This window comes from Molossus molossus, unplaced genomic scaffold (genome assembly GCF_014108415.1).
Source record: "Molossus molossus isolate mMolMol1 unplaced genomic scaffold, mMolMol1.p scaffold_m16_p_13, whole genome shotgun sequence".
NCBI lineage: Eukaryota > Metazoa > Chordata > Mammalia > Chiroptera > Molossidae > Molossus > Molossus molossus.
In genome coordinates this window covers 94,471,287-94,498,905 of record NW_023425348.1, presented here as the reverse complement: position 1 = coordinate 94,498,905, position 27,619 = coordinate 94,471,287, and the positions used below count along the sequence as shown (strand labels likewise).

At 61.5% G+C, this 27,619-nt stretch overlaps 1 protein-coding gene across 1 annotated transcript in view; it reads right to left on the bottom strand.

Annotated features, from left to right (window-relative positions):
• ANO1 (anoctamin 1) overlaps positions 1-27,330 on the bottom strand; it is a 78,627-nt gene extending 51,297 nt beyond the window's left edge. Inside the window, exons 1-8 of the mRNA XM_036259687.1 lie at positions 27,208-27,330; positions 20,227-20,526; positions 8,247-8,345; positions 7,155-7,306; positions 5,729-5,783; positions 2,888-2,939; positions 688-753; positions 153-208 (exon numbers count right to left, since the gene is read on the bottom strand). Of these exons, the coding sequence (XP_036115580.1) occupies positions 153-208; positions 688-753; positions 2,888-2,939; positions 5,729-5,783; positions 7,155-7,306; positions 8,247-8,345; positions 20,227-20,526; positions 27,208-27,315 (888 nt within the window). The 5' untranslated portion in view covers positions 27,316-27,330. The remainder of the gene's footprint in view (positions 1-152; positions 209-687; positions 754-2,887; positions 2,940-5,728; positions 5,784-7,154; positions 7,307-8,246; positions 8,346-20,226; positions 20,527-27,207) is intronic.
• Positions 27,331-27,619: the final 289 nt, after the last annotated feature.

Here is a 27,619-nt window from a genome sequence, read left to right as displayed (position 1 = left end):
AGAGAAGGCCTGTCCGACGCTGACATTTAAGGGAGAGCCAGAGCAGGAAGCTGAGACCGCAGGATAATTGGAGCTCCCCGGGGTGTGTGACCCGCGGGGGTTTGGGGGGGCAAATGACGCAGAGGTAAACGGTGTGTGTCAAGGTCACTTACATCGTGCAGGGGGTAGGCCGCGGAGTAAACGCCGTTGGCCAGCAGACTGGTGATGCCTTAAAAAGAAAGGCAGAGGATTATGAACCAAGCACGTCCCGGCCGCTCCGTGCTCCATCGGAGCCGTCCCAGGACCGTCTCAATCACTGAGAGTTTTCTCAAAGCAAGCCGCGCCTGGCTGCAGAGCCTGGCCACCTTCCTGGGGCGTCCTCCCCGGGTTCGACTAGACGACAAGAACATGCTCTACTGGCAGAATTAGGAGGATACAGAGGAAACCCCCAAGAGGAGGAAGTTACGTCTGGGAGGAAGGAAGAACCCCCAAACCGGCACTTCACCAACTACCCCGCCTGCCCGAGGGCAAGCCTGCAGATCAGAGGGATGGATTTCAAGTGGTTAGAAAAGCTGAATCATGAGAAAAACATGGATGGGAAAATTGATGGTGTCAGAAACACACATACAATTTGGAATTAGATTTTAGGTTGATTGGAAAAGCCAAAGAGGGGGCCTGCGGGCCCCGCGCGGGGGCTGAGCCACTTACCGTATTTACCACATTTTCGCCTTTTACTTAAAAGGGCAGATTCCTTCTTTCTTCCCTCTCTTTGCCCTGTTCATACATCCGGCTATTAGTCACATGCAAAAGGGCCTGGAAGGGTCAAAGCTGCATTTGGGGGAGCAGGCGCCCTGTGGTCCGGCGCTCCTGGGGCCGTGGGATGAGAGCCAGGCCTTTATTTGCAGACCCCAGGCCCCGGACTAAGGGCGTTCTAACAACAGGCACATCTGTACCTGGCATCGAGAGGTGTGGGTTCAGGCCCCCAGTCCTGGAACACAGCACTGTAAGAGGGGCAGGCAGAGCCCGGCCATGCATGGGGCCGGCGGGGGGCCCAGGGGGGTCCTGGGACTCTGGTCTTATTCCACACACACCTTGGGGATCCAGCATTGTTGCGGGGTTTCCGTGAAGCCCCTTGCTGGTCACAGAACCACCTGCCTGGCCCAAGAGGCTTTCTAGGGCATCAGGGGTCAGATTTTGTGAGTGGCCGGGTCGGCCCACCCTGCTGTGAGACTGGTGGGAAGGGGGCTTCCTGGAGCCCACTTAGAAGCGGACCGTGTCCTCGATGAGTGATGTGGAATGGTCAGGGCACCCGAGAGGGGCCAAGAAACCCCGGCCGAGCGCCGAGGGGGCCTGTGGCTGACATCACACAGAAGCCATTTGTCTGCAGGAAGAGATGGACGTGGGGTCTGGTTTGGGCCGCCGGCTCCTGCCTGTTCCGAGGATGCTCTCAACCCAGAGCTGCCTGTGCACGGCTGCTCCCCTCTCTGCAAGACCCCCTCCCAGGCCTGGGCCTCCCACCTCTGCTTCTCACCCCCAGCCCTCCCCGCCCCCGCAAAGGCAAGGCTAGGACCTGGTGTAGCCAACTGTTTACTGTCTATTCCCGCCCCCAGAATGCAGGCCCCTGGGGCAAGAAGCACCTGGGCCAGGCCTGTGGGTAACGCCCATTGCTTGCTGCATGAGAGATCTGGAGGCCGGGAAGCTTTCAGACAAGGCGCCGATGCAAAATGGGGTGCAGAGAAGGCCCCCCGATGGATCGGCTCTGATACCAGGCGCTGGGAACCAGCCCCGCCAGAGAAACGGCGGGAACGACCAGAGCCCCCCCCCCCCCCCCCCAGGGAGCAGCAGCACCTCGTGGCCCCAGACCCTGGCCGCTCTCACCGCAGCCACAACAGCTTCCCCGGGAAGGGCCTGCAGGGCCCTGAGCTCCGAGTCCCAGTACGGGGGCTAGAACCACGCTTCACCCCGCCGGTGCCTGCCCATTGGGAGGCTCCTGCTCTGTCACAGGTAGGTCAGGCCGATGGGGATCGTTTTCTTGGGCTCCCCTTGACCCCTAGATGAGGCCCCACTCCTTTTGTCTTAGGACGTGGGCTTAAAGATTTCGGAGCTAGAAGGGTGTCCCTGTGACCGGCTGTGGGTCATACTGGCAGAGAAGACGCAGCCTGCCGTCTGACCCTGGAGACTTCATCCTCTCTGCCCTGCGTCCTGGCCTGTCCCGGGCCATCACCTGCCGAGCACCCATCCCCTTCTCCGGCTCTCCCGTTCCCTCCCAGGGCTCCCTTCCCTTCTCAGGAAGCAGGCGCCGACCCCGGCTCCTACAGAGCCTCAGCCTGGCGACCTCAGACGCTTGTCCAGCGTGATCGCCTGCGCCGCCGTGGGCACAACTCTCGGCCTGACGCCGCGCAGGAAGGGGACTCGGCTAGGCCAGGCATTCCTTTGCCCTGAAATGTTCCCGGTGAGTAAACACAGCCCCCGCCATGGGCAAGGGACCCGTGGCGGGGCGGTTCCGGTCCACATGCTTTGATGGGTGAGGCTCTGTACACGGGCCCCGAGGAGCCCGGCTGGGGTGCTGCTGTGGCAGGTGGAGGGGCGCGCCTTCCGGCAAGGCCTGGGGGGGCTAACCCTCACTGCTTCCTGCTGGGCTGTGAGGGTCCAGAGAGGCTTAAGACACCTGGTCCCCTGCAGTGCCCAGCAGCCAGGGTTTACGGTGCAGACGCCTCGAGGCAGTGACGTAAAACTGCCCCACGGTGCCGGTCCCCGAACGGCTCTCCGTTCTGCGACTGTCACACGGGCCTCAAATCAAAACCCACGACGAGCGCCCAGGCTGGCGGCCGCCCCCTCCGCGATGGTTCCGAGGCGAGGTTACCGCTGAGAAAGCAGCACTGATGTCAAACCCCAAGAATGTCCTTACCCATGCTGTACTTGGCTCGGGTACACGTCGTTCTCTTCAGGATTTCGTAGACCTAGTGGGGGACAGGGGGGTGCCGTCACTCGGCGGCGGCGGCACGCAGGCCCTGCCCCGCGCTCACTGAGCGGGACGTGTCACCATGCCCCGCTTCTCCAGGGACCGCGGTGGGCTGTGCTGAGGATGCTCGGTCAGCAGTCGGGGTGGATGTTGTCGGGGGTAAGTGCGTCTCAAAGGGTCCCATCCTTTCCTTCCCTGCGTGAGCACCACCCTGGGTGGCGCTGGGTCAGGGTCAGGAGCTGTCCCGAGCGCCCTGTGTGAGGAGTTACTGTCCCTCTGGCTGAGAGGTGAATAAGGATTCAGAGACGCAAGGACCCAGACAATAGGGCCACTCCAGGGGCAGCCAGGAATGTTCCAGAAACCCGGGGTGGGCAGGTCTCAGGGTTCCATTCCACACTGTCAGGAGGCAGCAGAGCCCGGGGTGCCCAGCAGACGCCCCAGTGAAGGGTCCCACTGCACCCCAGCTCTGTGCCCCATTTACTAAGGAAACATTTCACCTCAGGAGCCCCGACTGGGGAGTCTGCCTGCCTGGGTCTGAGTCAGGCTCCCCACTCGTAGCTGTGTGATCCTAGGCAAACCACCTCACTACCCTGTGCCTCAGTTTCCCCGTCTGCAAAACGGGAGGAAAATCACTGACCCTACGCCATAGATGTGTGGGGCAGGGCACACCAATCTCCCTCGAATCCCTCCGTGATCCCCTCACCAGGGCACGGCCAGCAGCCTTCCGCGGCCCCCAGGCCGGGCCATCTGACCTTCTCTTCCCGTCCGTCTGTCCCCGTAACCCCGGCCTCCTGGCTGCTCCTCTCGCTCACCCAACCCTCTGCCACAGCCTCAGGGCTCCCCCCTTGGCTGTTCCTTCTGCCAGAAGCACTTGCCCCGAGATCTAAGTTAGAGGGACCTGAACAACAGGCCACAGAGCACCCGCCCCTCCCGTCGCTCTGCCTTCTAACCCTGCTTCTGTCCTGGAGTGCGCTCGGCCACCGCCCCATTCCTCCCGCCCACCAGTCCTGGGCACACGTCAGGGGCTGGATAACTGCCCGCTGAACGAACGAGTGGAAAGGATGGCCCACGCCGTTGGCGCCCTCTCCCCCAACTCTAATCGGTGGCCTCTTCCTGACCGTGCTGGTTCCCCCGTGACCGCCTCCTCCCATCCACCTGCGGTCACAGCCCCTGTTCACAACCACCGCCCGGGCTGCGACCGCTTTCCATCTGCCCTCCCACAGCCGGCCCCGGCAAGATCTCTGTGAGACAGATCTGACCTCATCTTAAACCTCGCTCCACAACCTTCTATGGCTCCCTAGTGCCCAAAGGCTGAAGGTCTAAGTCCCAAGACCAGCACTTTGGCTCCTTCCCTGCTGTTCCCAACTCCTACCCGCCTATAATGACCTCACCCCAACGCCGGATACTGTTGGGGCTGATCGACCACGGAGGCTGACTAACCAAGGGCAATGTTTTGAATCACTCAAGGGTTTCTCTGGAGCCCAGGCAGTTTACAAACTGGCCTTCAGGGTCTCTCGGGGAGAGTGACCCCCCTATCCCACAGGTAATACTTACTGCCCTGTCAGAATCGCTTTCTGTGACTTTGGGGTCATGGACTAAACTCAGTTTTATAGCAGATCCCCAATGAGACAGGAACTTGAGCTTTCGATTCATGTGTCCCCTCTCCCCACCTTGGCCACCTGCCCTGTGCTCCCGGGAGCATTTTGGCGGCACCAGATAATGTAAAAAGTTGGGGTGCATGTACATATTGAAACACTCCTTTCTCATCATGGTGCAGGAAAGGAATACCATTTGGGTTGACACCGGATGGTTCTCTCGGGCGGTGGGCGTCCCAGAGAGGAGTTACTCTGGACACCGTCAGCCCGAGCTACCCCGGGGGGCTGGTGTTTCTGCATAAAGGGGTCCCTCCTGGTTTATAAGGGTGGGGTTTAACTACTAAATTAATCAGCAACATGGGTAATGATAAAAGTCACAGCAGTAGCTCCGCTGCGGACACTGTGTCCAGGGGACCCCGGGAGGAGGCTCCCGGCAGCCCTCTGAACAGGAAGTCAGGGTGGCCCTTGTTCTCCTACAGGCTCAGTGACTCCTGAAGTCACGCGGCTGGGAGGAAACAGAGAGTGGACAGGACCCGGATCTGCCTGTCCAGGCAGTGGCCGGAGCCCCACGCCAATGTGACCGGTGGCACTGTCTCTCACCTGGCCACCTTCCGGTCTCAGGATGCGCCACATTATCTGCTCAAGGTCAAGCCTGCATCTCCCCGGCCAGGCCGGACTTTCTGGGGGGAGGGGAGAGCAGCAGGTGGCTTGGCTGTGAGTTAATTTCTTGTTTAGATAAAAGTTGGGTCCTGAGCCACGCACAGCCCAGCTTGGCTGGCGGACAAGTTGGCGGCCGATGGGTAAACATTCAAGCAATACCTTGAAGAGGGCAGGGTGGCCTGGTCAGATTTCAAACCTTGGTTTGCTCATCTGGCAAAGCCTCAGACGTCTACCCCAACTCGCCCGGCTCTGCGGTCACCCCCTCACTCCTGGAACACGCAGACCGCACGGGGCTCAGGCAAGGGGCTGGGAAACCACCTGAGGGGCTGCAATCCTGTCCCTCCCCCCGCGGGCTGGGCCATCCCCGGGGCCCCTGGAAGGCCTCTCGTTCACTATTCTAATTATTTCTGTCACAGACAATTAGAGCATCTCCCACCCGGAGGCGTTTCTCTGAAATGAAATGATCGTCCCTTCCCCGGGGTCACCTTGCCGAGAGTTAGCGAGTCCCCATTCCCGCGCGTGCGATACTTACTATTGTGCTCCGAGTCTTGCTGTCGAAAAAGGAATCCTTGTCAGACAGGTCGAATCTGTCGAGATGTCGGGAAGAAAGAGAGACACTGTTCACTGGAGTCCGCGCTCCGGGCGCCGAGAACCGCCCTGTCCCCGAGAGCATCAACTACGGGAAGACTACCCACAGCGCGGGGGTGACCAGACGAGGGCACTTGGAGCAACTGTGTCCCTGCCCCATACCCCTCCCCCGAACTCCCCAAGAGGCTGGGAGACCCTCAGGGTGTAAGTGGTCCCAGCGGCAAGTGTGCTCGGGCCTCCCCACGGCTGACCCTGATGTCCTTCCGTCCTTAGTGGGCCGCCTGGGTCTGTGCCTCAACACCGCCGGGCGGGGGGGGGGGGGGGGGGTCATTCTACCACCACACTTTCAGTGTTTAAGATAAGCTCCCTGTGACTCCCAAACGGTTTTGGTCCTGAGGTCTCGGGCCACCTCGAGGCTGCCCAGTGCTTCTGGGGGCCCAGGGATGTCTGCGGGCTGGGTGGCCCACTTCCTGAGGCAGGAGCTGGGGTGAGCCGGGGCAGAGCGAGGGAGGCCCGGGACCGGGAAGGAGGGGTCCCCTCGGATGCCCCGGGAGAAGCTGGGCGGGGGCCACTTTCTTCTCCCGCATTTATGTTTCTTATCGTGGGGAGCCTCTCGGATGAGGCGCGTGACCTCTGCTCTGTGACTGATACGTTCGCCGGGCAGAGCCCCAGCTCTGAGCTGAGGCACAGATCTGCACCCCTGTGAGAGCAGGCGTGTCCAGGAGCCCCCATAGCTTGCCGTCGGAGTCCCACTGTGTTCCCAGAGCTCAAGCGTTCCCTTCCCACCACCGCCCACGCTCGGGCTCAGCCCCGCAAGGGCCCACAGAGGCCTTGCGGCCGCTCCTGACCCAGGTGGTGACGCCCCACTGCCCCGCGGGAGCAGGGGAGGCCGGAGTCTCCAGAACGGGTACCACTGCCAGGCAACCCCCGCTGCCAGGTCCCCGGGGCCTCGGGACTCCAGCTGGGGCTGCATGTCAGCTGCGGCCTCCCCAGCTCGGCAGCCTTCAGGGGTCGCTGGCCAGCCCCTCTCCTTGGACGTGTCCCACGCGGGACGGGGACGGCCCCGGGCAGGAGGGCGGGCTGTGTTCCAAGGCCCAAGCCTGCCCTCACTGGGCCCTCACTAGTGTCCCTAAGTGTCACCAGGCAGAGAGACAAGATTCTCTACCCCTAATTCCTCCGTTAACAGTGACCTTAGAAAGCACTGTCTATGCCCCGGAACTGTGAGCCCAGGAGAACCGGCTCCGGGGGCGGGCGTTCCTGCTGCTTTGGGGGATGAGCTCCCTCTGCCTCAGCGCACTTTGTCCCACAACCTGCATTTTCGAGTCACGGACGACGACAGGGGAGGTCACCACACGCCAGGGCCCACTCACAGGTGCTGTTTCTCCCTGGAGAAGGGGTAGGAGAGTCTCTTCGTGGTCTGGGGTCTGTGCTCCGCCACCTTGGGCTGGATGGGGTCTGTGATCTTCTGGAACACGGAGTTGATCTTTTTCAGGAGGCCCCGGGTCTCGTTAATGTGATACAGCTGCAGGCGAGACAGGACCGGGAGCTGCGTCACCCGCTGAGCCGTGACCCGTGGGTTCTATTCTCAGCTGATCCCAGAACCGCCCCCCCCCCCCAGATGGCACGTCCTGGGAACGCACGCGGGGGTCTGCCAGGGTGCCCTTCTCCCCGCCCGGGTCCCAGATAGACCCTAGCTCTCGTAGCTTCGGGCGAGGCCAAGAGAGCAGCCAGAACACATTCCAGAAAGCTTCCCCTGAACTTGTGTTTTGTTTCAAAGGAGGTCATCCGAAGGGTCCCAGTGAATGCGAGAGGCCTGGATGACACGCTCCGGGCACACCTCCCCCTGCTGTCCTCAGCCAGGAAACCCGACGCCCAGCTAAGCTTCGGACGGCGGCTGACCACACTGTGGTCAGAGATTAAGAAGAAATATCCCAGCCAGCTAGGAAATGCAACTCCGACGAGCTTGATCCGCTCGCCGGGCACAGTGAGTGTGGACACCTGAGCAGGACGTGTACTGGTGTGCAGCCCAGCACGGCCCGGCTCCCTGCCTCGGCTGCCTCCTGGCTTTGGCTGGGTCTCTGCAGAGGCAGGGAGCCCCCAGGCTTTGGGGCGAGCCTCCTGCCGGCATCTGCCTGGGTCACTGCGGCCCTCGCCCGGCTCAGGGACCTGCCTCAGAGCAGACGTGTCCCCCCAACCTTCTTTTTTGTTGTTTTATCCTCACCCGAGGATATTTTTTTCATTTATCTTTAGATAGGGTGGGAGGGAGGAAGCGAGAGAGACAGAGAGAAACATCGATGTGATAGAGCCACACTGACTGGTTGCCTCCTGCACAACCCCGACCAGGGCCAGGGATGAACCGCAACCCAGGTACGTGCCCGTGACCGGAATCGAACCCGCGACTCGTCGGTCCACGGGCCGACACTCCAACTGCGGAGCCAAACCGGCCAGGGCTCCCCACCAACCTTCTTGGTCGGCATCTTCAGTTTCAAAAACTCCGCCTCTCTGCACAGCACATTCCAGGGTGCGTGGATCTTCACGAACCCAACTCCGTGGATTTTCGTCTGGAAGACAGGTGTTCCCAGTGAGCGTGGGCAGACGGGTGGGGAGCCCCCTCACCTCGGGGCCCGACTACAGTCTGTCAGGGGCTGCCGGACAGGGTGGCTTTCTCCGTCACCTCGCTGGCCCCTCTCAGCGGGGCTCTGAGCCCCCTCCTCGCAGGTGGCATCAGGGAGCTCGGGCAGGTAAGTCACACGGCATGGAGGAGGACCACGAGGGCCTGGAGGGAAGCTGGGACATTTTCAGGGGGTGAGCCGAGGACCCCAGAGCAGTCCTGCAGCCTTGACCCGGGGCTCAGTGCCCCCGTCCCTGAGCAGGGATGAGGAGGTGACGGACACCCTTCTCTGGGCCCCTTCCCACTGCTGAGTCAGGCCACACCTCTGCCCGCACCCAGCCTGTCCCCGGGTCCCCTGTGTCTGCACTTCCTGCAGCCTCGCGCCCGAGTTCCAGGCTGGCTCGCCCACTGCCCTGCTGGGAGCTTGGACACACCCCTCTCTCGGGCGCAGTGTCTCAGCTACGGGCACGGACAGGGGCACGGACAGGGGCACGGAGCGCAGCCCGCAGGGGTGAGCGTCCGGATGAGGACTGACTCCATCCACCTTGACAACCAGCTCGGGGAGAAAGGCACCATGACGACCCCCTTCACAGACAGCAGCACTGCGGCGTGCGGGGACTGAGTCACGGCCGGGGCTCTTCGAGGAGTGAAAACTAGAACCCCCGGCTGACGCAGCAGCCCCGCGGCGGGGAATCCGGCCAGAGGAAGTGACATCTGGATCTTGAGGGCCCAGCCACACTCCACGTCCACTACAGTGTCACTCACAGCCGCCAAGACGTGGGAACAGCCTACGTGTCCGCCGACAGACGGGTCGGTAAAGACGGCCCGGCCTATGCACACACCAGGGAATGTGATTCAGCCACCGGGACACTGAAATCCTAGCATTGGCGACAGTGCGGTGAACCCAGAGGATACTGTGCTCAGTGAGATAAACCAGACAAAGACAGATGCTGTGTGATCTCACTCAGACGTGGAATCTTTTTTAAAAAGCCAACCTCACAGACACAGAGAGCGGAACGGTGGTCACCAGGAGCTGGGGGTGGGCGTGGGGGGCTGGAGAAAGGGGGATCAAAGGGTATGAACTTCCAGTGAGAAGCTTAAGTTGCGAGGCTCTGGTACAGCCTGAAAGTCCTTGAAAGTGGATCTTGTCTGTTCTCACCACATACCCACCCCCACCCCCACCCCCACCCCCACACACAGTCACGGTGGGAGGCGACGGATGTGCTACTTCTCTTGATCTTGGAAAGTATCCCGTGGCGTATGTACACATCCAACCATCACGCTGTCCACTTTGAATACACACAGTTCTATTTCTAAATTGTTCCCCAATAAAGCTAGGAGGCCAGGGCCCAGCAGGTGTGGCAGCTCGTGAGGCCGAGTCCGCGCTCAGCCACAGGTGAGCCCTGGCAATCGGTTCCCCTTTCCTTCCACTCCCCCGCGAGCCCCGTGGGCAGGAGAGGCCCCTCGCCACGCGAACAGTGTCGACACGTTTCCGCATCGAAGGCACGAGCGACTTACACAGACCTTCCTGCCGCTCGAGGTTACTGGGGTGTCTCGGGCACAGATGTCATTACAACACAAAGCAAAGACACCCGAGGCTTCCCTGGGCCAGAGCGGGGTCAGTGAAGTCCCCTGGACTCTCAAGGGAGCCCCAGGAGCTTGGAGCCCGGGCTGGCTCAGGGCTGCGGTCCCTCTGCTGCTCCTTCCCATAAGGCAAGGCTGGAGGGAGCCGAGTGGGGCTGTGGCCAAAGGGGGCCGGCGATGCAAGGAGGTGCGGCCGGCACAGGCCACTCTGCAGACCCAGCTGCAAGGCGGAATCGGGCCCCCGCTTGCTTCTGGGCCCCCCGTCACCTCACCAGCCCGAGAGTGTGGGCTCAGCACATGGGTTCATTGCGGGTTTTTGGCAAAAAGCAAAGGCCCAAAGCCACTCGGGGATGGCTTCTAAGAAAGATATGTTCAGAGGGCCAAATAGTCACCCAGCGTGAGCCTGAACCGAAGCCCACGGAAATGACATTGACAGGAACCTGGGGAGCCCAGGTGGCCGGGCAGCCCCGCCTGGGGCCCTGCCTGACACTGAGCTCCAGGGGCTTTGTCCCATCTCCAGAGAAGGGCCAGTTCACACTGGCTGGGCGAATCCCGGCTCCTCTCTCCTCTGCCCAAGCTGACACTGAGCTCTGGCCCCAGCCCTTCGGCCCAGGACAGGGAACTGGCCTCTCCCAGGGCCCAGCTCGGGACTGCACAGGCCTCCTCTGTGCAGCCCCAGCCCACGGGCCAGTCCGGCTTGGGGTGCTGCCTCGGATGGGTGCATGGAAGCCGGCGATGCTGCTGTAGCTACTGCTGGGGGGCGGGGGGTGCTGAGACCCACCGAGCCTGCGAGGCTGGTCCTTCCACTGCCTTCATTTTGGAGCTGAGGAAACTGAGGCCCAGGGGTGCACGGTATGCAGCTCATTACATGAGTGTCCTGGGGCCACACACCGGGCGGCTGAAACCGGACTGATTCCCTCTCTGCCGGTCTGGAGCCAGAAGTCTGAGATCAAGGTGTCCCAGGGCCACGCTCCCTCTGGAGGCTCCAAGGGAGGGTCCTGCCTGCCTTGTCCAGCTTCTGGGGCTCCAGACGCCCCTGGGCTGTGGACACATCACCCCAAACTCTGCCTCCTCCCCTCTGTGTATCTCTGTTTCAAATCTCTCTCCTTTCTCTTCCAAGGACACCCGTCATTGGATTTGGAGCCCACCCTAAAGCCAGAATCACCCTGTCCAAAGATCCTTAACATTTGCCTTTGCAAAGACCCTGCTTCCAAATAAAGCCACGTCTGCGGGTTCCAGGGGACACAGCCACCTCGTCACAAAGCCGCAGCCAGAACTCCACAGGGCTGTGTGCTGGGCCGTCTAGCTCAGCTGTCAGGGGAGTTTCAAAGAAGCCATTGGCCGGAAGCTGGTGCTGGAGACCACTTCCAGGACACAGCCAGGACCCGGGTGCTCAGGCACAGGCACCCACAGGGCCAGGGCTCAGAGGTGTGCTCACCTCGGGGCGCCTGGAGCCCTGGCACCGTGGCCCTGGGCTGGGCACTCAAGTCAGGTGGACAGTGGGCGAGGCCTTGGGGTGAGGCAGCTTGGGTAGGAGCCCTGCCCTGGCCCTGTGTGGCCTCCAGCAAGTAACTCCACCTCTCTGAGCCCCCGAATCCTCATGTGCAAAGCTGGACTTGCTTCAGTGGAGGGTCGCCCGGGTGCCCCTGCGCCGGAAGCCTCTGCCCGGCCACTGGGCAGCTGGGACCACGCCCGTCATGAGGAGGGACTCCCCCAGCCAGGGAGCGGGAAGCAGCGTGCGCAGCCCCGGAAGCCCTGGAGCCCCGCGCAGGGAGAGGCGACCCCGGACAGCCCACGTGCGGCAGAGCCCATCGTGTCCCGCCGGGGACCAGGTTTATTTCTGTGCACTGCTCATCCCAAAATACCTCCTCTGAGTCCATGGAGAGTTCTCTCGCTGGCGGTCAAGGGGCCGGGGCCGCGGCCGGCCGGCCTCCCTGGGAAAACACGCTCCCTGGTTACGGGAGCAACGGGGTCTCTCCCAGGGAAACATCTGGCGGGTTGGGGGAAGGGGTCATGGGACCAACCCGGCACAGACACACGGGACGTTTAAAACACGGTGCCCGGTTGGACTGCAGTCTGCCCCAGCGGGAGGACACTGAGACAGTGGGTCCCCTTTTCCACCGGCCAGAGGCCCAGAGCAGGGGCGGTGGCGCGGGGGCTCTCGAGGGGCAGGCTCGGGGCTCCGGCAGGGCCCCAACCAGGCAGGGTGGGAGGGCGGGCGAGGATGCTGCCCTTGGGGCGGAGTTCTCCCAGCACAAACGAAGCGAGTTGAAGCCTCCATTCCAAGCCCACCTCACAAACGCTGATCTCACCAGAACTGTTTCTGGAACTTTCCTTCCAAAGGAAGAAAGAGGGAAATCGCAAACATAATAAACAAAACATCTCCGCGGCCCATCTGTGGTGGTCGGGGACACCCAGGGGTTCCCCTGCATCCCTGGGCCTTCTGAGTCACAGGCACGGGTCTGCGTGGAGGGGTCGCCTACTGCCAGGCACTTCCCATGTCGCGGTCACTGCTGACCACGCGACACTGCCTGGCGGAGCAGCTGCCCACCACCTGGGCACCGTCCCACTGGGCACGGGTGTGACCACACCTCCTACATTGTCACGGTGCCTTCTAGACCTGTCTCACGCGGAATGGGGACCCGACGACCACCGTCTCTGGGGGAGGCCGGGACTCGGGCAGGGCTCAGCGGGGGCACCTTACCCTCAGTCCTCCGCACGGGGTCTGGCCCCCGAGGCCTGGCGGGTTCAAGGACTATATGATACGTCAATCAGCAAAAAACACTCCCTCACCACCCTGCTCTGTGATGGGTGGGTGGTTCCTCAGTCCCAGACCCACCGAGGGGGACCCCACGGAGCTGGGCCCCATGAAATGACACTTTCAGGTGACCTAGGGAATTGCAAGGACAGTGGTCCTGGTGTGAGCAGACCAAAAGAGAAGGCAGAAGAAGGATGACAACCACCCGGTAAGTCCTGGTCCCCAAAGGCCAGGGCTCCAGTGGATCTGGGGACCTCAACCAGCGACCTTGGCTCAAGGTGGTTCTGTCTATAAGGCCCTCGGATGTGTGACGGCCACAATCCCCAAGTCTCTCTGGACAAGGCACCTTCCTCCCAGGCCTTGGGGAGCCTCCGTGGCTCAGTGAGGATGGCGACCAGTGGACAGGACAGCCAGGCCCACCGGGGCGGGACAGAAACCAAGGGAGCCCAGACACGAGCCCTCTGCCTGGATCTGAAAGGGTTTGGCAGATGTTAGCTCAGAACCGTTCTGCCCAGGGCAGGACACGGCTAAAACAGGACACAGCCGATGTGGACACGAACCGGCAGGACTTCCAGAGACGAAGTGTCCCAACGAGAATGAGACGCTGAGCAGTGGCGTTTGGAAATGCTCAGCCCCTCCAAGGAAGGGAAGACCTGTGGGTGGAGCTGGAGGACGTCGGTAACCTGGCTCCCCAGAGAGACAGCAAACCTGGCCCCGATCCGCCTGTGCAGCACCTGCCCCTGTCCCTGGTGTGAATCCCCACCAAGGCCTCCTGCAAGCCCCCAAAGGGGTCCCAGCGTGCTGGCAGGTCCCTGGTGAGCCCGGAAGAGCCGACTCTGGCAGAGCAGGGCCTGGGGCACACCGGACATCGGAGCCGCAGCCAGCGCGCAGATGTCATCACAGCCCACCTGGGGCCTGGGCGGGACTGTGCAACCATCTTTGAGGGTTTTTAAAGATTTAGCTTTAAACAGAATGTCCAGGATACACTTTAAGAGAAGTGTGTTTGCACAAACCAAGGCAGGCCCAAAGGAAGTCAGGTGGGCAGGGGACTCCTAAGACGTGAAACCTTTAGTGCCAAAGAGCGGAACGTGGAGCCCGGCCGGTGTGGCTCAGGGGACTGCGCGTCGGCCCAGGGACTGAGAGGTCCCGGTTCGATTCCCACTCAGGGCACATGCCTAGGTTGCGGGCACGATCCCCAGTGGGGGCGTGCGGGAGGCAGCCGCTCGATGTTTCTCTCACATCGATGTTTCTCTCTCTCTCTCTCTTTCCTCTCTCTCGAAAAACTCCATAAAATACATTTTAAAAGAGAGAAATGAATGTGTGATGGTGGAACCATGAGGGGAGAAAGCACAGCTCCGGGACCAGACGAGGGTCCCTGACGTCCCACCGTGGGAGAGGCCACCGGGGAGGCGCTCAGCCTGGAAATGCGGGGCGGCGGTGGGGGGGTACGGCTGGAAACCGCATGGTTCAGGGAAAAGCACATGAGGTTAGGACTCAGGTCCAAGAGCTGGTCCCGTCCCCGGCAGGCCCTGTGGGGTCAGCGTCCTTGCTTCTCCCCTCAGAGACTCGGTTCCTTTCTTTCGTCTGTAACGGGGTCGATTCCTGGCACCCTACTCATGGCGGGCTCAGGGAGCTCACCCGGGGGTGGGGTTCGCTGCTTGTTTGTTCCTGTGTATCGAGATGTGGGGATTAGACCCCAGGTTCCTCAAAGTTGAGGACCCCCCACCCCCAGTGTCGGGGGCTGTGAGGAGGGGCCACCCCCTCCATCACCACAGGTAGCCAAGCCCCAGAAGTGCCTGGGACACCTGCCCACGCCCTCACGGTGCAAACTGCAAGACACATGTCCCCTCCCTGTGACTGTGACCACGGCAGCCCTACCCTTGCCCCCTGCCCTGTCACCTGGTGGCGTCTCCACCTGCAGGGAGACCCTTCCCCCCAGATTTGCCGTCCGATTCCCGACAGGCACGGCAGCCCTCCCCACCACACCCCGAGGAAGGACGTACCATCACTTCATTTCACAGGCCCCGGAAGGGAAGCCCCTTGCCCGGGGTTCGGCCCGGAAGTATCTGAGGGGGTCTGAGCCCATGTAGGGGGCTCTGAGCCCACATCTTCACCAGCCCACGACGCACCCCGCACCCAAAGCCCCGCCTGGAAGCTGCCCCCACTCTCCCTCGCTTGTGTCTCAGAAGGAACATCCACAGTAACGAGCCCGGGACACAGATGTTGCGGAGGGACCACACCGGCTCCGCAGGGGGGCCCAGGCCAGCCAGCCGGGCGCACCGCCGAACCCCGCCGGCGGCGTGAACACGGACAGACCTCCTCGGGCTCTGATGTCCGAGGCCTTCGCCACGCTGCCAAAGCCGGGGTCAGGTTCAACCTCAGGGCAGTGTGGGCCTCCGCCACCCCAGCAAACACAGCCGGATAACAGTGTGTGGCCTTCTCAGCAATGACCTGCGGACATAAATAATGTCCAGCAGGCTTTGAGGCCGGACTTGAAAAATGCTGATGGGTTTCAGTTGAGAGGAAGCATGTTGGCCACAAACTGCTCTTCCGTTGAGTGGGATTCCTGGACACTGACCCCACGGGCGGGGGAGGGGGAGGCGCTCTCCTTCAGAGAGGCTGGGGCTCCTGCCTCAATGACTCGCTCCTCCTGTCACTTCCTATCATGGGTGCAGTCCTGGGGGCTCTGCAGGGGACCCCTCTTAGACCCCTCGTGAGTGAAATCTTTTAGGGTTGTGCTCTGGATCAAGGTGCCAAGGGGTCACCCGGGGTCTCTCTCCCAGGCTTCTAAGGAAGCAGTTTGAAAACTGGGGTCCTCCCTGCACACAGTGCTTGGTTGGGGGTCATGGGGAGAGGGGGGATGGGGAACCCGTGGTCACAGCCTTTGTCTGTCCCGTGCGTGGGGTTATGAACGGGGAGGGTGTTGTCTCTAAATACTCAGCTGCCAGCATGTATCCTAGCCCCCATCCCTCCCACTGCAGGCTCGGCTCAGCGCGTCCCTGCGGGGGGCTCCGTCTGGGGCTACCTCTGGGTGCCGACCGTGAATCGGGGGTGTGGATGCTGGGGCCCTTCTCTGAGGATGTTTCTGCTGTACATGGGGAGGGGTCTCCCCACCCCTGGGAGCTGGTCAGAAATCAGCCCTGGGCGCACCCCAGACCTCCCAAGTCTCAGCGTGCACTCTGGTGAGGCCCGGGAGCTCCTGTGCCGTCCTGGGCCCTGACGCCCAGGCTGGACCCCACCCCTGACCACCTGCCCTCTCTGCCCCCAACCGGAACCACAGCTCGCCCACCGCGTGAGCCACCCCACTCCCAGGGCCACGACTCCAGCGCACGGGGAATGGTGTCCCCCAAAAAAGAGATGTGTGTGTCCTAACCCCCGTATCTGCGACTAAATGGGACCTTATTTGGAAATAGGGTCTTTGCAGATGTACCCCAGTTAAGATAAAGTCATACTAGGTTAGGGTGGGCCCTAGACCAATGGCCCGTGACCTTCTCAGAGGAGGCGATGCGCACAGAGGCCGTGTGAAGACAGCAGCGAGGGCAGTGTTGCAGCCCAGGGACGCCTGGAGCCCCAGAGGCGGCGTGAGGGAGGAAGGGGCCTCTCCTGGAGCCTTGGGAGGGGCGGGGGCTGCCGACCCCGATCAGACTCCGGCCTCCGATCTGGGGGGAACACGTCTGCGTTGTTTTCAGCCCCCAGTTTGTGGTTACTTGTTATGGCCACCCCAGGAGACTAACCATTGTGTGTCCCCAAGAACTGGCCCCCACTTTGCCCTGAGGCAGGCGGGTCTCCCCGACATCACGGGGTGTCTTCACCCCAACAAAACCCCTGACTCAGAGACAAGGGCAAGCGCGAAGGGTCCCTGTCTGCGTGGGGCTCACCCTGCTTGGGGGGGGGCAGCGAGGCACAGCACCCCGCTGGCCCTCGGGGGGCAATGGCAGGTCACAGCTGTGCTGCTGGGGAGCTCCATGCAGCTGCCTGGGCACAGCCACAGAGGACTCGGTGGGCAGAGGGCTTGGGGGGCTGCCATCGCACCCAAGAGGCCATGTTTACCTGTCCCATCCCCCCACCCAGCCTTTAAAGCAGGGCCTCTCCATATTACCCCTGGGGGGCATTTAGCAGGTCTGGGACATTCTGGGTGGCATGACTTGGGGTGCTCCTGGCCAGAGAGGCAGAGAGGCCGCTACACATGAGGTGTGGGCAGTGCTGAGGGCGAGCCACCTGCTCCGCCGCATCGGTCCCTCCTCTCTGGGCGTCGCCGTGTGAGGATCTGACGGGTTCCACGGATGTTTCTCCCCAGGGAGGTGCACACAAGCCCCAATTTTGCTTCAGTTGGGTTCGACGGCACACGGGGGCTCTCTCGGAGGCTATCCTATTTCCCAAACTACAAAGCCTCTTGGTCCCTGTAACCGGAGCGCACCCGGGGACCCATTCGTTAACAAGGGCGTCTCTCCCTGAAAGGAACACGGCAGGGCTGTCTGCGGGGGCGCTGGCTGGGCCCGCGCACACCTCGGGGCTGCATGAGTCCAAGAGGCCTTGGAACAGATCTGGTCCCGCCCGTCTGGGAGAGCAGGTAGGAGTAGCAGGTGAAGGCCTTTCCCAGTCACCTTGCGCCTCATCCTCTCCGGAGAGCGCCCCAAAGCAAGGGGGCCCTTGTAAAACGTGGCTCGTCGCGGAGAGACCCTACTGGGGAGACGGTCCACACTCCACGTCAGCCACTTTGGAAACTCGAACCGTCTAGTCTACACCACGATAGTGTTGTTACTTTAAAATGGCCAATCAGCCCTGGCTGGTTTGGCTCAGTGGTTACAGCGTCGGCCTGAGAACCCGAGAGTCCTGGGTTCGGTTCCCGCTAGGGGCATGTACCTTGGTTGCAGTTCGTCCGGTCCCGGTTGGGATGGTGTGGGTGGCAGCCACTCAATGTGTCCCTCTTACGACGATGTTTCTCTCTCTCTCTTCCCCCCTCTCTCCCTCCCGCTCTATCTGAAGATAAATGCAAAAAAAAGAAAATGTCCTTGGGTGAGAATAAAAAAAAAAAAAAGAGACCAGTCAGTGGCAGAAAAGCCTCTGTTAGCCACAGAGCCCAATTATCAATGACATTTTTGGGTCCCTTATTGGGGAAAATAGATCTTTTCTTGGTGACAGTAAACAATGTCTTTTTTGTTTTGTTTTGTGAATCCTCACCCAAGGATGTTTTTCCATTAATTTTTAGATAGAGAGGGTGGGTGGGGAAAGAAACATCGACTGGTTGCCTCCCACATGACCCTGACTGGGGCTGGGGATTGAACCTGCAACTCAGGTATGTGCCCTTGACTGGGAATCAAAACCATGACCTTTCGGTCCGCGGGCCGACGCTCTAACCACTGAGCCCACCAGCTAGGGCAGTAACCAATATCTTTATGTTTGCTTTGCACAGAGTTTTATAAAGAGGTGGCTCTCGTCTTCGTAGGCACTGCTGTCCCACATCTCCAGGAACAGTCGTATCTGCTGTCCGATCACTGCCAGTCAGTGAGAACCTGCCACGTGCCAGACTCGCGTTCCGCTCTCTGCCCTTAGCTCGCGCGAACCCAGTGATGTAAACACTCTGGTTATGTCCATTTGACACACAGGGAAACTGAGGCCTACGCAGCTGAATGCACCTTGCAAAGGACAGGTAGAGGGTCTGGGACGGGGCCAGGGCCAGTGTGAATCACCAGACCTCGTGGGTGCCTTCAGCGTGAGATTTCTTTTTTTGGTACGTGCCCCTCGCGGGAACGGAACCCGGGTCGCTCTGGTCCGCAGGCTAACGCTCCAACCGCTGAGCCAAACTGGCCGGGGCGAGCGTGAGATTTCTTAGTTGTGAGGAGAGAACGGCAGTAAATCCCTCGGAGCACAGACAAGGACACACTGCACCGAGCCTCAGTTCCGGCTCTGCACACCCCGTTCCCACAGAGCCTCTCCGCCTCTGGGAAGCTGTTTGTTCCTCCAGATACAAAGGGACACGTTGAAGTCAGCTCTGCGTCGTAGCTGCGGTATTGTCTCCACAGAGCTATGGGCCAGCCGGCCGGACAATGCAGAGTCAGCAAAAGGACTGCTCCCTTTTGAGTGTTCCCAGCACAGGTCTAAGGCAAAGCGAGTCACAAAACTGGGAAGGGCCTGCGCAGGCCTGTCCACAGCTGCCCGATGTCAGGGACAGGCGCTCTGCAACCTTGTCAGGACCGAATCTTCGCTTTCTTGTCATCAGAGCATTTTAAGGCCCCCCACACGCCCTTGCAACCCCAACATCCCTGCAGCGGAAATCACCCACCCTTGGCAGGCAGCCCGACCCCCGAAGCTGAACCTGACCCAGAGAGATGCTCCATGCTGAACACACAGACCCTCGACTGGTCAGGGTAGATAGAGGTCCCCTGTGTGTTTTTATTGCTTTCAGGGGACCTCCTGTAGACTTGTCATGAAACAGACATCACACCCCGGGCTCCCTAGTTGATACCCAAAAGCATTCTTATCGCTGGACCCCAAGCATTCGTATTGATTATGGTTTCCGTTGATGAAATAGCAGATCGATATCAACTTGTACCTTGAACACTCACGCTGACTGCTAGCTTCCTAAGTTAGCCTACTCACGACCTGTTCTGTTCTCAGTAGCTGCGCAGGCGTTTGCTGATTCTCTGTTAACCCTCACAGTGACAGCTCTGTGGGTTAGGGGGCTGCCCCAGTGCCCACGGAAGGCAGGCCCCGTGCACAGAGAGGTTAAGGGGTCCCGGGGGAGCACCAGCAAACCAGGGGCTGCTAGTGCCTCTCTGCACGGCTGTGTCTCTCGCCACCAGGGCAGCCCTGCTGGCCAGGTGAATTCACCGTCTGCTCTCCCCCAGATCTTTCCTTTAGAGCAGTTCTCAGGCGTTGCCAGGGAGTGGGGCTCCAGAAAAGTATTCGAGTTGCCGGATTTCAAAGCACCAGTCCCCCAAGGGATCAGTCAGGCCAACCTCCTGATCTGGAGAAGCTGAGCCTCTGAGAAGGGCCAAGGTCGACCGCCAGAAGACCGCCTGGAGAGCTCCATCCTCTGTGCCTTGACGGGGGCACGTACTCCCAGGGAAGGAACTGACCAGAGCAGGAAAGGCCTCCACCCCGAAGGTCATCGCTAGAAGGGCAGCTCTGCTCTGAGCAGACGTGGCCTGGAGGGGGGAGGTTTGGGGCTCCCCGCGAAGCCGCCCGGAAGCAATTTCTACCCAACCTTAACAAGAGGGGCGTTCTCAACCGCCTTCCCAAAGAACAGGTTTCAAGCTAAGAGGACACGTCCCTGCACCGCCTCTGAAGACGGAACTGCACAGCCCCGCCCCCGACGCCACACCCACCGGCGCGCCCCGCCCCCGCCCCAACCCCACCGGCACGCCCCGCCCCCAACACCACACCCACCGGCAGCCCCGCCCCGTCGCCACACCCACCGGCGCGCCCCGCCCCGCCCCCGCGCCCCGCGCCCCGCTCCCGGCGCGCCCACAAGCAGCGGGACGGTTACCTCCTCGTCGCGCTCCAGCTCCAGACCCGCCTCCAGCAGGTTCCCCTCGTACTCCTCCCTGCGGAACCGCTTGTCGTCCTCGTGGAAGTCCAGCGGGGGCTCCTGCGCGCCCGCGCCCGGCGGGCTGCCCTTGCCGGGCAGGGGCTGGTCCTGCTGCAGCGGCCGGCGGGCCAGCGGCCGGCTGCCCGACGGCCTCTTGTGGTGGTACACCAGCACGTAGTCCACCTTGCGCTTGCCGTCCCGGAAGTACAGGCCGTACTTGCACTTGGCGTCGGGGTCCACGGACAGCGAGTTCAGCAGCTGGAGGGGAAGGAGAGGGACACCCACTCACGGTCTCACGGTCGGGCTGTCGGAGATGGGCCCGCGGAGGAGCGCGTGTCAAACCGAACTGGGTCATCGGCTCGCTCCCTCGGCCATTCCACAAACACGGAATGCCCACGGGCTCAGACGGCCGGGACTGGGGCACACGCGCCCCGCCTTCCCGCCGCCGCCACTCGTGACCGCCGCACGCGCCCCGCCTTCCCGCCGCCGCCACTCGTGACCGCCGCACACGCGCCCCGTCTTCCCGCCGCCGCCACTCGTGACCGCCGCACGCGCGCCCCGCCTTCCCGCCGCCGACACTCGTGACCGCCGCACACGCGCCCCGTCTTCCCGCCGCCGCCACTCGTGACCGCCGCACGCGCGCCCCGCCTTCCCGCCGCCGCCACTCGTGACCGCCGCACGCGCGCCCCGCCTTCCCGCCGCAGCCACTCGTGACCGCCGCACACGCGCCCCGCCTTCCCGCCGCCAACACTCGTGACCGCCGCACACGCGCCCCGCCTTCCCGCCGCCGACACTCGTGACCGCCGCACACGCGCCCCGCCTTCCCGCCGCCGCCTCTTGTGACCGCCGCACACGCGCCCCGCCTTCCTGCCGCCGCCACTCGTGACCGCTGCACACGCGCCCTGCCTTCCCGCCGCCGCCACTGGTGACCGCCGCACACGCGTCCTGCCTTCATGCTGCGGACGCTCGTGACCTCCGCATAGGGGTCCGCCTTCCCACCGCCGACACTCGTGACGGCAGCACACGGCCGGCCTTCCTGCCCTCGCTCCAGAAGGAGACCTTGCGCCAATGGCGCATGAAGGCGCCCAGCAGGCCGTCTGCCCTCGGAAGGCCTCCTGGTTCCAGCAGCCAGAACGGAGGGCCCAGAGGGACCAAACGGTTTGCCGCAGGTCACCGGGTGGCTCCCAAGAAGTGCTCTCATGCAGGGTCACAGGCCCAGCCTGGTGAGGGCTCTCCAGGTTACAGCCCAGCCCTGAGTCCCCTCTGCACACCCAGGGGCTCCATCTCCCAGAGTACCTGGGATACTTGAGGTGACACTCCTTGTCAGCACCCAGGAGGAAGGGGCTATGAGGGGCAGTGGTGGAGCACCGGGCCTGGCTCTGAGCCTGGGCTTGGACCCTGTCCATCTAGCAGGGCTGGGGGAGGTTCTCGCCCTGCTCTGGGCCTCAGTGTCCATCTCTGTAAAATGGGAGGGCAATGTAAGCTGTCCTCCGGCGGCCAGGAGCATTATCTGAGCTGCGGAGCGCCTGTGCTGGGCAGACTCTCCATCTGATTCCCAGGACGGGCGCTCGGGGCTGTCCTGTCACCCTGCCCGCGATCCTGGTGCCAGCGGCAGAGGCTCATTCCCCTCAGTGTCTCGGGAATGCCACAGAAGTGCAGAGTCACAGGGAGCTGGCGGCCAACCATGGGCTCTTCTGCTGGAGGAGTGGACAGAGAGCCAGACCCGAGGCTGCGGGGAAGAGCCACCAGCCAACACGCAGGGGATGAACTGCTGCCAGGCAAGTGCGTGGGACGTGGTCAGACCACGGTGGACACGGTCAGATCTCGGGGCAGGCAGGGTACGAGGGCTCTCAGAGCTGAGCCAGGCTTGACGGTTCCTCCGGTCCCGCCCACACCACCTTTCCCAGCTTCCTGTCCCCCTCCCCCACCACCCGGGGCCTACACTGGAGTCGGGACATCCTCATCCCTTTGCATGAGCTGTGCTCCCTGCCTGCACGCCCTCCCCTCCTCTGTGCTTCCAGGGCGTGGGACAACCCCCTCGTCCCATGGTCTGGGGGTCCCTGACCACTCCAGCCGTGCAGGTCTCGTGTGCTGGGATCTGCCTTGGAACCTCCCCTTCAGGAGCTCTGAGCTCACAGGATCTCTAATCCAGGTGGCAGGGTCCCTGCGACCGGGCCAGGAGCTGCCCCCACGCCACCATCCGGAACCCTGCTATGCACACGGTGGTCTTGGCACCTGGTGTGGGCCCCATAAGTGCTCCTGGCTGGCTGGAATAATGGCTACCACTGGACAAAGTGGACAAATAACCCTTAGAGAATGGGAAAGAAATTCAGAGGGACCCATCAAGCCAGAGAGCAGGGAAATAAACCCAGGGACAACCCCAAACTCCCCACCAGCACGAGACAGGAAGGGGGCCGGATAGCGGACCCACAGGGCCTGAGCCCGGGGGGCACCCTGACACCCGCACAGGTCTCGTCCGCCCTGGGGCGTGCAGCAAGAGGCCTGACCGAGTGGACGTCCTGCCTGGGCTCACAGGCCAGCTCTGCCACTACTGCCTTGTCCCAGGCCCAAAGCCTCATCTCCCTGTCCTCTGGATCCTTCGCGACCTCCCTTGTCTGATACGACTCCTTCAAAGGGTCTGCAGGGTGAAATGTGTTAACACGTAAAGTGTTTAGAGCAGGTCCTCCAGATGGTGAACCCACCGCAGAGGTGCGCTCCAACTGGGAAGTGAGACACAAAGAAAGAACGAGGGGAGGACCGGGGAAAACAATCTCATGGTCAGAGTGGACCACAAGTGGAAGGTGGAGGCAGTGCCAAACCTAGATTTGAAAGAGTCATGAAAGGGAGCTGGATGCGCAGCCAGGACGTGCAGGAGGCAGCACCAAGTGCTGGGGTGAGAGTCCCAGCTCCTGCCCCCAGACTTGGTCCTGTCACTGATTTGTGTCTTGGCTTAACTTTATAAAATGGGGCAAATTGACCGGAATAAGGGTGAGGGGTTAGCAACCGTTAGACAGAAAATGCGGGCTCTCTTCCTACTATACTCGACACGGGCTGGGAGGCACCCAGGGTCTGGAGGGAGCTGGGGAGGTGGCCAAATGTGGCCACCACGGAGGCTGCCATGGTGGCCACGTGACTCTGCGGGGCCCTTCCGTGGAGCAGCGGAGTGGGTGCTTCTGTGTGGGACAGGATGTCACCTTCAGTGGGAGGATGTGGGTCGACTGTACGCAGAACCTCCCACTTCCAAGGCCAAGGAAAGCTCCAGAATGTTCTCCTGTCCTTAAGGAAGAGGCAGTGACTCCGCAGCGTGAGGTGGTTGACGGCGAGGGTGTGGAGGGAATGGGTACATGCATGAATGAGTGACAGAGGCTTGAGTTTTGCACACTGTTACTGTTGGGGGCCCCAGATGAAAGATACAGAAGCTGAGCCCTGGCCGGTGTGGCTCAGTGGCTCGAGCGTCGGCCCCTGGACTAGAGTCATGGGTTCGATCCTGGTCAAGGGCTCATACTTTGGTTGTGGTTTGGTCCCCGGCCCTGGTCAAGTCCAGCAGGAGGCGATCAGTCAATGTGTCTTTCTCACATCAATGTTTTTCTCTCTCTCTCTCCCTCCCTCCCTTCCTCCCTCCCACTCTCTCTGAAGAGAAATGGAAAAAATATCCTTGGGTGAGGATTTTTAAAAAATAAATAAATAAAGATTACAGAAGCTGAGACCCAGCCAAGCCAGCAACTTAAACACGACACTCCCCAGTACTGAGCCCCAGTTTTCTCATCAGTGAGATGGGGACAAAACATCTCGACACAGGTCGCGGGAGTTTTGTGAGGACAAAGTGTGACTGATGGGAGATTTGAGAGTATTTTGAAGATCAACACCTGGAATATTTGGGGGCAAGTGCTCCCGGAAGGAGCTTCCCCAAGGAAGACAGAAAAATAATGAAAGAGAAATAAATGGCTCCCTGAGGTTCCAGGGGAAGATGTCAGGACACAAAGGCCCTGTCCCAAGCACCACACATAGCGAGAGGGCAGTCCACGTCTGAGCCACACCTGTCTCTTCAAACTCCCTCCCCAAACCCCGAGAAGAGGGCAGGAGAGGGCACGGGAGCCCTGTGTCCACACCTGGGACACTACTGGGACCTGATACAATCACTGATTTGGCTTCTGACCTAGAGTTGGAGCCCCAGGAGCCGAATTCACACGTGTGTGTGGAGTAGCCCCCGGCTCAGTGGCCAGTCCAGGGCCATCTCCTCCATTCACTTTTTTCCTTCTTCTGGAAACCGGGAAAGTGAAATCAGTGGCCTGACAAATTTCTTTTGGTTTTGAATTTCATATCCAAGGGGAACATCTCTCTGAAACTTCCTATTATTCACAAAATATAAAAAATGAAGTCACCAAAACTCAGCATCAATTTCTGATGAGCGGGCAAATCCTGTAAATAATAAACAGATCGTCTCCAATCGCAGATAAGCAGGGAAGAGCTCTTATCTGGCAGACAGACGGGCAGATGCCAGCGTCAGGTGCCTGTCTGCAGTGTCTGGACTTGTTGGGCCCACGGATGGGGCCACTGACAGCCACCCGTTTGAAGGAAGAAAGTAGAACCACTCAAAGATGAACACAAAGAACATTCCGTGAAATAAGCAGCACCCAACTTGGCCTCCAGCTTTTGAGTCATTTCTTACACCTCTTTGTGCAGAAACAACAAAGTGACTTTTACTCTTGGATTTTGGGATGAGAGCCAGGCGAGGCACAGAGTCACAGGCTGGGAACGGCAGCCTTCAAGGGACAGGCTTATTCCGCCGGATGATTTAAATTACTTTCTGAAAAGCAGCTCATGCCCCCTGGCCTTTGCCTGGGTGAAGGGAGCCGCTGTCGCTGGGTGACTCAAGGTAATGACCGAGCAATTATTGGCTTCGGCTGTGCCTGGGATGCTCTAGGAGGTTCTCCCCTCACGCTGCCTGCCCTGCACAGGCAGGCCCCGGCTTCCAGAGCTGCCACTTCCTGCCCGGCTCCGACAGTCAGGGCCCTGATTCAAGCCCGTGACACCCAGAACCTGCCTGTAGGAAGAGATGTGTGTAAAGCAAGTCCACGGTCTCAGCTGAGCTTGTCTGCGGGTTTCCAGACTGTGAGGACCTTGAAGGGAGGGCCAAGCTGCCTCTCTGCAGACTGTGACTCTCACTAGGGTTTGGGGGACACAGTTTCTGGATCTGGATAAACAAGGGGGGTCCCTGAACTAAGACTCCAGAGCCAGGGGTCACTGAGTTAACTTCTTATTCTAAATCGAATCAGGTCTACCTCTGGCGTGTCCATGTCTCTCCATGTCCTTCAACTCCACCGGTGTCCTGCATGTCCCCCTCTGGGTCTCTGAATATTCTAGTTCTTTGTCTGATCCCCCCACCCCAGTACAGGTATAACTAGCTCCTTCTCCAGAACGCCCATTCCTTTGGGAGGCCACCTGCTTTTTTGTGTCTTGGTCCTTCCTAGCTCGCTCTTCTGAGCTGCTGGGTGACTGGGAACAGGTCATCAGTCCCCTCTTGGCCTCAGTTTCCTCATCTGTAGTAGCAGTACCTACTCCATATGGTTGTTGTGAGAGTTAAATGAGCTGATATGCAGCGACGGGCCCAGCACTGTGGAAGTGTCCCTCACCACTGTCCTGGGTTCTGTTCCATCACTGCTTCTTAAGCCCAGATGGGCGTGGCTCCCCTGCTTCCATCCCTCTGGGGGTGGCCAGGATCCAGCGTGGCCCAGCACGCAGCAGGCACGCAGTGGGTGTTGAAATGACCCCGAAGCTCTCAAGGTCAATGGTTTGATCACAGGCAGACCAGCCCCTCTCCATCAACACTGGTTCCCAGGGTCCCCGGCACCTCTGTGCAAGCCCAGCTGCAGAGGAGCCTTGGAATGATTGCAGGGACCCCAGCAATGACCACAGGGGGTGCAAGGCCTTCCAGTGTCTGCCCTGCCGGAGCTCCACATGGCAGGCGCCTCCCTAGGTGCCAGTGTCCAGCCCTGAGGCTAGAGGCTGGCCAGGGCAATCCTGGGCTTGATCAGGGCAAAGCAAGTGGGCTGGAGAAATGGCCTGGGGAGGGGCCTTGGCCCTGGAAGAAGGGGTCTGTTCTGTGAAGGGTGATACCCACAGCTGATGGCATCCATCTCAGACCTTCCCTCTTTGGGCAAACCGGGTTCTAACGTTAAGCCAAACCCCTCACCCCTCACAGGCGAATTCTGCTCTCCAGGGATCCCTAGGATCCTGGGTCTGGACCGGGGGGGGGGGGGCAGCGGGGACCCCATCAAGGTCCCCAACCACGTGGTCAGCTCAGCACTGCCCCACGCTGAGGGGCTACCACCCAGATCGGATGCGGGTGCTGGGTGGGAACAGGGACCGGCCGGAAAGAAGTCTCAAACAGCCAGAGCCCGCCTGCTGCCTAGGGCGTTGGGAGTTCCCGTTCTGGGCCCAGCGCCCTGGGAACTCCGCGTGCCTGGGGCAGGTGAGGGAGCCGCCGGCGGGTAGAACGCCAGAGGGGTGCAGCTGTCGCCAGAAAGTGGCGGTGCTGTGGGGCCTGGAGGCTGCCACCCTCCTCCAGCGAGGCGGCTCCCCCCACCCCCACCCTGGCTGCCCCAACCAGCACCAAGAGGAAGGGAATGTGCCACCCAGGGCTCCAGCCGGGCCCCAGCCATGCTCTCAGGCTTGGGCTCCGGCCCGGGGCGAAGTGACTGCGACCGACCGGAGACGCAGACACGCGGAGACCGAGGGGCCGGAGCAAGAGGCGCCGCGTTGGGCGGGTGGGCGCTGCAACCTGGACCCACGGACCGCGGACAGCGCGCCCCACCTGCACGGGTGGGCGCCCCGCACGCGCCCCCTCCCTTCCCCCTGGCTGCCCTCCCGGCGCGGCGCAGGTGCGCGGCCCTCCCGCCCGTCCCGGTCCCGGTCCCGGCCGCGGCCGCCTGCACTCACCGTGCCCTGGGACGGCAGGCAGCCGATGTCCTCGATGGCGCAGATGTTGATGATGTGGACGCTGCGGTCCTCGGCCGGGAGCGTCGAGTACTTCTCGCTGACCCTCATCGCGGCTGCCTGTGCGCCGGGACCGCCGGGCGGCGCGCCCTCCCCATCCACGGCCCCGGCGGCCTCTGAAAGCGGACACGGCAGCGTTCCGGCGGGCGCTGCTCGCAGGGGGCCGGGCCTCCCGCTCCGCCCGCCGCCCGCCGCCCGCCCGCGCCCACCCTGCGGCGGCCGCCCTGCCCTCCCCTCCGTACAGAACCGTATATACGCTCCGCGCGCTCAGGGCCGGGCGCGGCCGCGGGTCAGATTTTCCGTAGAAATTTAAACACAGGAAGAAAGTACTGCGTTCCTGCGGGCCCCTCCAAGT